The sequence below is a fragment of the Triticum aestivum genome, chromosome 7D (genome assembly GCF_018294505.1).
Source record: "Triticum aestivum cultivar Chinese Spring chromosome 7D, IWGSC CS RefSeq v2.1, whole genome shotgun sequence".
NCBI lineage: Eukaryota > Viridiplantae > Streptophyta > Magnoliopsida > Poales > Poaceae > Triticum > Triticum aestivum.
This window is the reverse complement of record NC_057814.1, coordinates 580974324-580987167: the sequence shown is the minus strand read 5'-3', so window position 1 is coordinate 580987167 and position 12844 is coordinate 580974324. Positions and strand designations below refer to the sequence as shown.

General features: G+C 47.7%; 2 protein-coding genes across 2 annotated transcripts; both read left to right on the top strand.

Moving 5' to 3' along the window:
* Positions 1 to 3589: 3589 nt before the first annotated feature.
* On the top strand, positions 3590 to 4239 carry LOC123169571 (uncharacterized). The gene has a single exon (XM_044587436.1). The coding sequence runs from the start codon at positions 3711 to 3713 to the stop codon at positions 4032 to 4034; it is 324 nt and encodes a 107-aa protein (XP_044443371.1). The 5' UTR covers positions 3590 to 3710; the 3' UTR covers positions 4035 to 4239.
* Positions 4240 to 8078: 3839 nt separating this feature from the next.
* LOC123169880 (receptor kinase-like protein Xa21) lies at positions 8079 to 11565 on the top strand. Its single transcript, XM_044587741.1, has 2 exons — positions 8079 to 10888; positions 11023 to 11565. The coding sequence occupies exons 1-2, from the start codon at positions 8134 to 8136 to the stop codon at positions 11373 to 11375; spliced, it is 3108 nt and encodes a 1035-aa protein (XP_044443676.1). The 5' UTR covers positions 8079 to 8133; the 3' UTR covers positions 11376 to 11565.
* The last annotated feature ends 1279 nt before the right edge of the window (positions 11566 to 12844 follow it).

Genomic DNA, 12844 nt, shown 5'->3' with positions numbered 1-12844 from the left:
GAGAGAGGAAGAGAAGGAAAGGGGGGCGCCGCCCCCCTCCTTGTCCAATTCGGACTAGAGGGGGAGGGGGGGCGCGGCTTCCCTTGGCCGCCCCTCCTCTTCTCCCACTAGGGCCCATGAGGCCCAATTAACTCCCCGGGGGGTTCCGGTAACCCCCGGTACTCCGGTATATGTCCGAAACCTTCCGGAACCTTTCCGGTGTCCGAACATAGTCGTCCAATATATCGATCTTTACGTCTCGACCATTTCGAGACTCCTCGTCATGTCCGTGATCATATCCGGGACTCCAAACTACCTTCGGTACATCAAAACACAAAAACTCATAATACCGATCGTCACCGAACTTTAAGCGTGCGGACCCTACGGGTTCGAGAACTATGTAGACATGACCGAGACACGTCTCCGGTCAATAACCAATAGCGGAACCTGGATGCTCATATTGGCTCCCACATATTCTACGAAGATCTTTATCTGTCAAACCGCATAACAACATACGTTGTTCCCTTTGTCATCGGTATGTTACTTGCCCAAGATTCGATCGTTGGTATCTCAATACCTAGTTCAATCTCGTTACCGGCAAGTCTCTTTACTCGTTCCGTAATACATCATTCCACAACTAACTCATTAGTTACAATGCTTGCAAGGCTTATAGTGATGTGTATTACCGAGTGGGCCCAGAGATACCTCTCCGACAATCGGAGTGACAAATCCTAATCTCAAAATACACCAACTCAACAAGTACCTTCGGAGACACCTGTAGAGCACCTTTATAATCACCCAGTTACGTTGTGACGTTTGGTAGCACACAAAGTGTTCCTCCGGTAAACGGGAGTTGCATAATCTCATAGTCATAGGAACATGTATAAGTCATGAAGAAAGCAACAACAACATACTAAACGATCAAGTGCTAAGCTAACGGAATGGGTCAAGTCAATCACATCATTCTCCTAATGATGTGATCTCGTTAATCAAATGACAACTCATGTCTATGGTTAGGAAACATAACCATCTTCGATTAACGAGCTAGTCAAGTAGAGGCATACTAGTGACACTCTGTTTGTCTATGTATTCACACATGTACTAAGTTTCCGGTTAATACAATTCTAGCATGAATAATAAACATTTATCATGATATGAGGAAATAAATAATAACTTTATTATTGCCTCTAGGGCATATTTCCTTCAAAAAGCCTATCATAATGTTTCTTTTCGTGTCTATGTAATTCAAACTCAAAATTACAAGTTTGTAATAAACATCAGTTATTAACTTCTTATCAAGTTTTATTGTTTTCTGGAGTGCATTATTGTGTTTCTCAATAAAATAAATTGGCATGAAACGAGTTTCATACACTATATCACAGGGTATCACCATTCTTCATAAGGCTTCATCATGTTTCAAAACTAAAAAATTTATACTTATCAAAATATATTCAAGAGTGACCTTGTTAAAATACCTTGTTGTCAAGAACATAAATATGAAAATGAAAGTTAAATCAGGCTTTCTGTTCCTAAAAAAAATTAAACTTTGAAATCACATAAAAAACATGGAAGCTGCCTGCTCACAAAATGGTTAGCAAGCATGGGAAATAAACTGCTGAGAAATGAGGATACAAATCTCCAACTAGATGAATGACCAACATGCACGAGATATCCCATATGCATTTCTCACCAGGTGAAGTGTCCCGCTAAGCGCATTCGGGCGCCCCATACCTGCTTCAAATGCCCGGGACAGGCGGCCCGACAAAAAAAGAAACTTGGCCCATCCGGGCGTTTCAAACCAGCCTCAAACGCCCGGGTTGACCGGGACACCTCACATCCAGCCCAAATCTGGGGTAGATATGGGCGGCTCGGGCGCGTTCGTGACGTTGGACTGATGATCATGTCCCATACGAAATCGCCCGAAAACCCAACTGTCCGACAGACATCTCCTCCGTGGGTGTGTGAATGCCACGTGGTGCCGCACCGGCTCTGCGCCTGAGGGCCAAAGTCGGCTATTTAAGCCGGACAACGACCCCCAGCCCTAGCCACATCTGCTTTCTCCCTCTCCGTGCCGCCATCCTGAGCCAAATCCACTCCTCTCCCTCTCTTCTCGTTGTCCATGCTCACCATGGCCCAACAGAGGTGACCATGTATACTATGCTGACACTGGAGCAGTGCTTCCAGCTGCTCAAGGAGATCCAGCCTAGGCGTGCTACCTAGGTCGCAGCCGGCTTGCCTCCGCACCCTGCCTCCGAGGAGGAGGAGGACGGCAGGGGGGGACCGCAACCAGAGGCGGAGCAACAGACGGAGCCCATGGAGGAGCCGGAGCCAGTTGTGGGCTTCCCATGGAGGACGTCATGGCGGATTTGAGGTCGCCCAAGCGGCGGAAACGGCGGAGCAGACCGTTATCCTGAAGTCCATCCAGAATGAGGCCTATGTGAAGGCCAACCGACACTTCATGCGACAATAACGGGTGTAGATCGACGAGCATTTGGCCGAAATAGAGGCGGAAGAGGAGGCAGAGGCCGACGCGGAGGAGCCGGAGTTGTGGTTGTCGTCCATGTACCCGGAGCCCAACACGAAGATCGTGGACATCTTCGACCACAACGAGCAGTGTAGTATATATTTTAGTTGATCTAGATTTTTCTTTTGCATAATAGAGCAGCATAAGTCTCGACCGTGATCTCTCGTCCGAGCAAACTTGGGGAGTATTGCAGCTGCAAAGACGGACAGGGCACATGGCGGGGTTGGGGCGCGTGGCCGCAACGTCCGTCTTCATCGATCGGACCGACGCCCGGTTTGCCACCCTTTCCTCGGACGCGAGCGCGCATGCAGAGGCCCCGCGGGACACGGCCGGAGTGGCTCCGGCGGGCGCTCGCTCGCACGCACCGCCCCACTGCCACTTGCCAACGGCCGTCTCCCGCCTTCTCCACCTCGGTACGAGCAAAAGGTCGAAGAGTTGTTGTTCCATTTTCTCGGTCTTCGGAATCCGTCAAGTCCCATGCATCGTCAATGTGCATGCACATGCATGCTTCTGCGCGCCGTCCCTACTACGTGTCTACGTACGCCTAGTTTATTCATAGGTCCCCGCTGCGTGTAGTAAAATGTAAACCCTTCTTTGTTAGGAAATGCGTAATCGATGTTTTGCTGGAGGGCCGGCTAGCTTGCTGCAGTGCTGCTTACACACATCATCCCTTGATTCCTGGAGCTCGTCAAGCTAGCTGCTCCCTAATCATCATAGTGTTAGCTACACTAACGAACCAGGTTCATCAGTTAATTCTCTTTTGCAACCGAAAAAGCAACTCGCTCGAGACTTGCTCGCTAGTCTAGGAACTAGGTTGGATTGATGCAAAGAGGAGGCTCGTGGCTCATCCTTGCACTTCAAGCCACTTTAATTAGTTTATCATCCTACGATAATGAACCAAGAAAGAACCATACCTACTCTACACTGGCTCCAGCAGAAGTGTACTTTTCTATACGCTCTCGTACGTCCGGGCCACATGCGAGACGCGAAACCGCTGCCGTCGTCACCGGTCACCACCACCCCGCTCCAGTAGTCTCCTCCCCACAACCCCGCTCCACTCCACTCACTGGCGGATCAGCTCGACAACTCCTATAAATCGGCACCACCAACACCACGGAATCTCCCACCTACGCCTCCAAGAGACCAACCAACCACCAAGATCCATACATTCTCCCGGAATCAACCGGAGTAGGAGCGGTCGATCGGGATGGGGAATCCGGGCAATGCATCCTCGTCGTCGTCTTCGTGCCGCGGCCGGCGGGGCCCGGCCGGGTTCGGGCTGGCGCTGGCCCGGCTGGTGCGGAGGATGCGGAGGCGGAGCAAGATGCTGCTGTGCACGGCGGCTCCCACGGGCGCGTCCTCCCGGTGCCGCCAGTACGACCCGCTCAGCTACGCGCGCAACTTCGACCGCGACGGCTTCGGCTCCGCGCTGGACGACGACGTCTCCGGCGCCGGCAACCTCTGCCACCACTACACCTTCGCCTCGCGCTTCGTGCTCCCCTCCTCCTCCTACGGCCGGCAGCAGCAGTAGGCCGGCCGGCCGGCGAGCGAGCTGGTCGCAAGTAGCACTGGCGTAGCCAGAGCTGCTCTGTTTTTGTTTCGTTCTTTGTCCCCCGGCTTCAGCTAGCGGAGTGGCTAGCTGGTCTGCGTGTTCATATGTGGGGTCGAATTCCAGGCCGGCCTCCTTCTGTCCTAAAATTTGTGACCACTTGGAGAGCTGCAGGAAAATTAGCCAAGTGGATGAAATGTTTCCAAGACATAAAAGCTAACATTTCTTGAATTTGTCGGCCTTTTATTTCCGTCTCTAATGTTCCTGATAGTACTAATCATCTCTTCATACGCCCTTTGCCGGGGGGAAAGAAAATCCTCTCTTCATATGCTCTGAAATTATGCATCGACGGAGGCATCTCTGGGACCTGGAGGTGAGACGAGGCTGGCATTGCATCAAGTGATCGAGACTGGTTGGAGGAGTACAATAATTGCTGCTACTGAGGATGCAGTTTAGAAAATTCTAAACTCACGGGCTTTTACGGGGATTTTCTGTGGGGCTGGGATTGTTCGACTAGTCACCGCAGCGATTGTTCGAATGGGAGTAGGACGCGCCATGTCCCACGGGTGGTGCCGATCAGTGGCGGTCTTCGTTATTTCACCAATATTTTTATATCCCTTTAACATTTTTCAAATCCATAATTACCATGGTTTGATGTCAACTTGTTTTCACACATCTTGTACATTTTTCTCATACAAAATGCGCATTTGTTCATACATCTTTAATATTTTCAAAATACATGATTAAAAATTTCTTAACTATATGTTGTCAACTTTTTTCAGACACATTTTACATTTTATTATACATCAAAACATTTTTATACAAATTTAACGTTTTTCAAATACATGATTAACAAATTTCAAATATATGTGTTTAAAGATTTCTTTAATATGTATTAAACATTTTAAATGTCACAATATTTTGGAATCATATCGATGTTATCAATTTTCTACACTATGTTAACATTTTTCAAATTCATGATTTGAAAGAAAATTTAGTAAATTTAAATTTTGGAATGTCAGTATTTCAACTATTTTTTGAAAATATAAACAAATGTAAAAAGGAAAAAATGAACGAACGAAAATTGAAAGAAATGGCTTACTCGCTGTTGGGTCGGCCCACTATATGCGTCCTTGACGCAACACTGCCTTCCAGCTCGCACTAAGCGAGGCATAGGCAGGCTAGGGAATATGGCCATATCTGAATGTAACGATGCGTTTGGTTGCTTGCACACGCAAACAGGCTCGCTGGATGCAGAAAAAGCCTCTTTGTTTGCGTACACAAGAGCCTGGCTCGGACGCATATGAACTTTGAAGTATCCCAGAGCGTGTCTCACTAGGAACAGCCAAATCAGTTGTTTTCAGTGAGCCATGCCGAGTAGAGCGCAAAGGGGGGGGGGGGGGGGGGGGGGGACACTTCATGCCAGGCGATGCAGGGGGATTCAACAAGGAGATGGCGGGAGACAAAAATTCTATCTGCACTGGATGGTGCAAAATATGTCTTACCCTTCACCCATGTTACCCGCTCACCTCCAGCTGTAGGACAAATCCAACGTCATTTCTGGGCACCGAGGGCGGCGGTGGTGGCCGCTTAGGCGTTAACAAGTTAAATCTCCAACATCATGACCTACTTGTCTCCTTCGTCTTCGTCTCTGTCTCGTCTATCTTTGTCTCGTTCTTCTCGTCTACGCCATGGGTGGATCATCGACTCCATCAACGGTAAGCACCATAGAACCACCCTCTACTATTTGGTCGTTAAATAGGGTATAGGGTCGATTTCGCCATTACGTACTTACTGCAAGATTAGTTCCACTAGGACGAACGAATGACGTTGGTTGTTCAGGCAACAACACTCTGGATGTGATCCGGGCCTGAGTCATGTTGGTCCTCGAGAGAGATCGGTTCGTCATGGTGATAAGCATGTGATCCGTTATGGTCCATTGTTACTCCGTGATAGGGAGAGGATGCCGAATATGGACCACATCTACAATATCAACTACGTAGGGGCTGTTAACATGCTTCAAATGCGAAGAGCACGTTTTGCAAAGTGAAGACTTTTAGGCATAAGGGATTTCTATAAGATAGCATCTACACCGCTGTGAAAGAGTAAGTAGCAATGTTTCTTCATGTTATGGGTCATAATGAAAGGCTCAGAGTTAATCACAGCACATCCAAAAGATCTAGTGAGACAATTTTTAGATATTTCAACAAAGTATTGTAAGCGATTTGGGAGCATATGTGAAGTAAAACCCACGACAACATGGAGAGTGGATTTTCTCCCACGCACGATCGAGAGGTCCTGTGCATGAATTAGTCCATTGATTATTTTGGATGGCCTATGCAATCAACCTTTTGCAACTTTTGGCAACTCCACCCATCCCACCCCCTATAATTTTTCTTTTGACTTTCAATATTGAATCTTTTATATTTTTGAACGACAAATCCAGCTTATTTTTCGTATTCACATTCATGTTGCTTGTGACGAAGGCTTTCAAATAAGATCCATTTTGAATACGTTTGATGAATTTATAAATCTCCGTTAAGTTTCAACTGCTAGAACTTGGTACGAGCGAACGCAAAATCACAAGTTTCAGAAACTGAAACTTAAAATTTGGTGTGCCCCCATGGGGAATCCAATGATTTTGCGGATCACAAGGGAAATCGAGCGGCCATGTAAGTTTCAACTACTAAAACTTGATTGTAACGATGATAAATTTAGCAAGTTTCAAAATGAAAACTTAAACCTAAATCCTAAACCATAAGCACTAAAGCTCTAAGCCCAGAATCTAAAACCCTAAAAGCATATGAATTTTGGTAAAACTTGACGTTAGAATTATGAAGTTTCAATATCTGAAAAAAAATAAAGTTGTTGAAGTATATATAATCAAGATTGGTCTTGTTCGAAAGTTCTCATCACGACAAACACAAAACATGCATCCATGAGCCCCTCCAAAAATAATCAATGACTAAGCCATACACGCAAACAAGATAAGAATGCAAGCATGCGAATCTCCAACCAAATAGATGGCCGAGGCATGCATGCATGAGACCTCCCGTGTACAGGGAGAATATCTTTTTATCTGTCCTAAATCTGAGCCCATTTTTCAGATCCAATGTACAAATGTCTGCAGATGCTACGGCCATGATTCCCGAGAAAGAAATGCCATAGTTTCGACATGGACGTGACATGTTCAGCAGTCCAAACCACGATGGAAAACTTTTAGCCTCCATGTAATGCGGCAAGATTCCCGTACTGAAATCTCCACAAAATTTTGATGTGTCTTCCCATTTTCCACTTGTCCAGTCAGGCCTAATCAGTAGCCTTTAGCAAACATGGCCTACGTACAGCAACAGGCAAACGATAACGTGGAATAGAACTTTTCCACATGAATAGAACAAAACCATTAATTGCTGTTTTGGAACAGAACAAAACCATTGCTAATACTCACAAGAAGACCGCAAACCAGGTCAACACACTGCCACAATAGCTTGTAGTAACATCATTTCGTCGACACCGTACCTCTGGAGTCTTGTGAAGAAAAAGGTCCCATGTATGTTGATTGCCGGAAGAAAAATGCCACTGTTTGCGACTTGCATTGCAGCATGTATCGCCCCGAAATTCCCGTACTAAAATTTCCAAAAAAATTCTATGCATATTCAACTTTCCACTTCTCCAGAGAAGGTCTTCAGTGGCCTTTTGCAAACGTGGCCTACAGGCTACAGCTAACATGTATAGATTTTCCACAGGATGAGAACAAAACCTTCGCTGTTTTAGACAGCCACCAGCTAATGCGTACAATTAAGAAGACCGCAAACCAGGTCAATACCCTGCCAATATAGCCTCTAGTGACATCAATTCATCGACACCTCTGGAGTCTTGTGAAGAAAAGGGTCACCCACTAGTCACCCCACGGAAGCCCTACTCGGCACGGCAAACCGAGACACCAGCGCTTACACTGCCACCAGCACGGCAACACGCCTATATAACTTGTGTGCGAGCCAAAGCTGTAGACACACATGACCCAACCAGCTTTCTTGATCACTTACTCTACGGCCCGCAGTCCACCCTAGCTAGCCTAGATATGGCAACCATGGCACGGCCTGTGGGAGCCTTGCTACTGCTGCTCTTGCTGACCGTATGGCTAGCGGCGGCGAGCAGCATTCGCAACCCCGAGCGGGACGCGCTGCGGGCGTTCAGGGCCGGCGTGTCGGATCCGGAGGGCAAGCTCCAGTCGTGGAACAGCACGGCGCACTTCTGCCGGTGGGCAGGGGTGAACTGCACGCGCGGGCACGTCACTGCCCTGCGGATGATGTCCTTCGGCCTCACCGGGACCATCTCCCCTTCCTTGGGCAACCTCACCTACCTGGAGAAGCTCGACCTCAACCGGAACGCCCTCTCCGGCGCCATCCCGGCGAGCCTTGGCCGGCTGGGGCGCCTCAGCTACCTTGGCCTCTGCGACAACGGCGGGGTGAGCGGGGAGATACCCGACAGCCTCCGCAACTGCACTAGCCTTGCCACTGCTTATCTCAACAATAACACCCTCACCGGCACCATCCCCGCATGGCTCGGCACGCTGCCGAACCTCACTACCCTCTGGCTAAACCACAACTTGCTCACCGGCGGAATCCCACCATCATTTGGCAACCTTACAAACCTTGATAGCCTCTGGCTACACCAGAACTTTCTGGAAGGCACCCTCCCCGAAGGCCTCTCCCGTCTTGCTCTCCTTCGGGAACTCAATGTCTACCAAAACAGCTTGGGCGGTGATATCCCACCAAGATTCTTCAACATGTCCTCGTTAGAAGACATGTCCCTCGCTAACAATGAGTTCACCGGAAGCCTGCCATCACACGCAGGAGCTGGGATGACAAAGCTTCAGGTCCTCCTCCTCGGTGGGAACAACCTGACTGGGCCGATCCCAGCATCACTAGCCAATGCCACAGGCATGACGCAACTCAGCCTCTCCAACAATAGCTTCAACGGATGCGTGCCTTCTGAGATTGGCACGTTATGCCCAAGCAAGTTAGAGATGTCAGGCAACAAGTTAACTGCAACCGATGAAGACGGCGGTTGGGAGTTCTTGGACCGTTTGACAAAGTGCAACAGCCTAGAAATTCTTTCTCTGGAAGACAACAAGTTCAGTGGCACAATGCCACACTCCATCGGCAACCTCTCGAGGAAGCTTTTGGATCTAAACCTCGGGGGTAACCGCATATCTGGTTCAATTCCATCTGGTATTGAGAACCTCATTGCACTGCAAACCTTGGGGCTAGAATCCAATCTCCTCACCGGCACCATTCCGGAGGGGATTGGGAAGCTCAAGAACCTTACAGAGTTACGGCTGCAGGAGAACAAGTTGTCGGGGCCGGTGCCATCTTCCATCGGGAGCCTGACAGAGCTCCTTAGGCTTGTGCTTAGCAACAATGAATTGAGCGGATCAATTCCATTGACCCTCGGCAACCTACAGAAGGTGGCTCTTCTCAATCTCTCCAGCAATGCGTTCACAGGTGAAGTCCCAAGACAACTCTTCAACTTGCCATCGTTGTCGCAAGCAATGGACTTATCGAACAACCGGCTTGATGGCTCGCTTCCTCCTTACGTCATCAAGCTTGGGAACCTCGCGCTGCTGAAGTTGTCGGGAAACCTCTTGACCGGTGAGATACCAAAGCAGCTTGGTAGTTGCCAGAGCTTAGAGTTCCTCGGTTTGGACAACAACTTCTTTAGTGGAAGCATCCCACCTTCCTTGAGCAAGCTGAAGGGGCTTCAGATGCTGAACTTGACGAGCAACAAATTGTCGGGAAGGATACCTCCGGAGCTCGGAGGCATGTCCGGGCTGAAGGAGTTGTACCTTTCATGGAACAATCTGACTGGAACAGTCCCAGAAGAGATGGCGAATATGAGTTCGTTGATCGAGCTGGATGTGTCACACAACCATCTCGAAGGACACATTCCACTTTGGGGTGTGTTTGCAAACATGACCGGGTTTAACTTCACCGAGAATGGCGATCTCTGTGGTGGCGTGCCTCAACTCCATCTTCCACAATGTTCGGTGGTAAGGTACGGAAGCCATACTAATTGGCCTCTTCATATCATGGCACCAATCGTAGGCATAGTTCTCATCTTGGCCATACTCCTCGCCATTTACCTATGCTACAAGAGAAACTCGAGACACACAAAAGCTACGGCACCAGACATACTTGATGCCTCGAACTACCAGAGGGTCTCGTATGCCGAATTGGCGAAAGCCACAAACGGCTTTGCGGATGCCAATCTGATAGGTGCAGGAAAGTTTGGTTCTGTGTACCTTGGAGTTCTCCCGCTGGATGACAACGGAACACTCGAGAGTGTTCCTGTGGCGGTGAAAGTGTTTGATCTTCAGCAAGTCGGAGCCTCCAAGACATTCCTGTCGGAATGCGAGGCGTTGCGGAGCATAAGGCACCGGAATCTGATCCGGATCATCACCTGCTGCTCCAGCATCGATGGCAGGGGCGATGACTTCAAAGCTCTAGTGTTCGAGCTCATGCCCAATTACAGCCTAGACAGGTGGTTGCATCCGACACCTGAAGCGCTGAAGAACGTAGGCAGCCTAACCGCAATCCAACGGCTCAACATTGCCGTGGACATCGCCGACGCGCTGCACTATCTTCACAGCAACTGTGTACCCCCGATCATACACTGTGATCTCAAGCCGAGCAACATTCTTCTCAGCAAGGACATGACGGCCTGCATCGGTGACTTTGGCCTCGCAAAGCTGCTCCTTGATCCGGGGATCCATGACACCATGAATTCAGAGAGCACCATTGGAATCCGAGGCACCATCGGCTACGTCGCAGCAGGTAAATCAAACTCCTGCTTAACAGTGTCTCATGTACATATAAACAACAATTGGTAGCAAATTTAATTAGAGACTACAAGTAGAATAACTTTGTAGGTATGTAAAGGAATAACTTATCTGTACTTTGCATTGCAGAGTATGGAACGACCGGCAAAGTCTCGACACACGGCGACGTCTACAGCTTCGGCATCACGCTGCTGGAGATCTTCTCCGGGAGGTCTCCGACAGACGACATCTTCAGGGATGGCCTGACGCTGCAGGGGTTCGTTGGCATGGCGTTTCCTGGCAGAATAGAGGAGGTCCTCGACGCGACGCTCCTGGCAACCAAGGAATTCGATGGTGACAGCGGTGTCTCGGTGCAGGATTGCCTGGTCTCTGCCGTCAGGGTCGGGCTTAGCTGCACGAGAGCGGCGCAGTACGAGAGGATGAGCATGAGGGATGCCGCCGCCGAGCTGCGGGCGATCAGAGATGCTTGTGTCCGGGCCTGAATCCCGGCTACTGCCTACTGAGTTTTTCTTCTGGGAGGGATGTGTAGTGCAGACGTGTAGCACCGTGTATGTTTATGTTCAGGGTTCAGGCTTCACAGAGATTATTGTTTAAGATACACAACTTGAAACTTTTATCATAAGAGATAATAATGTTACTAGTAATTCATGGCTGCAAATGGATCATGATTACTTCTTCTCACTTTCTTCCCGTAAGATTTGTATTAGCATGAGTGGAGTAGTGGGCAGAAAATTTACCTGAAACATCACCTCCCTGTGCCATTTACTTCAAGTAAGTTAGTAAGATAGGGTAGGGATGTGATCAGTTTCAGATCACCTGAATGGAGTGAGGCGCGCGAGTACACCATGACAGATTGACAGTGAAGCGGAGTGACCCTGAGCGTGGAGCGCCTTTGGACTGTAGCAACTTGGCGAGCCAGGCTTACCTCGGCGGTTTGGCCGGTTGGCCCCTGCCGCTCGTCTCCTCGAATTAATTATTAATTACACAATAGTATCATATTTGGGGCTGTCTTGGCAGATTGGTACCAGTTTTCGTAATTTTTACGTGTCAATACCAAATTTCGGACAAACCGTTGCAAATCGGGCTAAACTATGTATTGACAGCATATCTGACCGACGGGGCCATATGTCAGGTGTCAACGTGGCATATTTGTATAGAAAACCCCCTTACTTCATATGTAATCACGTCAAGGCACATTATTTTTGGGGGTAAAGAGTTCCCGTGAGAGTCTTTTATTTTCGTTCGGACTTGTTTGAAAGTTTCGGCCAACTGGCCAAATAAATAAAATTAAATTAAAAGTAAAATTAAAATGAGGCGCCGGCAGGTTTTTCAAACCTGCGACCCACCGTTCGCAGCCGACAAGCGCTAGCAACCAAGCAACCCATAGGTTCGTGCTATATTACATGCGGGCATTCATTTATAGTAGTGTGGACACGCTGGGCCGGCTGTTGGGCCCAGCGCGGCCGCTTGCCCTTAATTACTCGTCTTTTAATCATAATATTAATACGTTTACAATTATTGCGTATCCTCATTATATTATTCAAATACGCAAATAATAGAAATATTATATGCCAAACACATAGTGTTTTTTACTTACTCGTATATTGATTATATTTTTGTAAACGCCCTATTATTAAAAGGTTGACAACATGTATTAAAAATAAAATTGTAAACATAATAAATTTTAGAAATGCATTAAAACTTTTCCAACTATTATTAAGAAAATCTACGTGTTTCTCGAAATGCTAGAATGAGTTTACGCAATAAGTTTTTAACACATGCTGAACATTTTTTGAAATGCACATTGTGAAAAAAATTCTCCATATATTAAGAAAATGTTCAACATAAATTACAAAAAAAATTATTGTGTATTAAGAAAACTTTTCAACATATATTACAAAAATGTACAATTTGCATTTAAAATTTGTTCAACGTATGTTGCCAAAAGTTC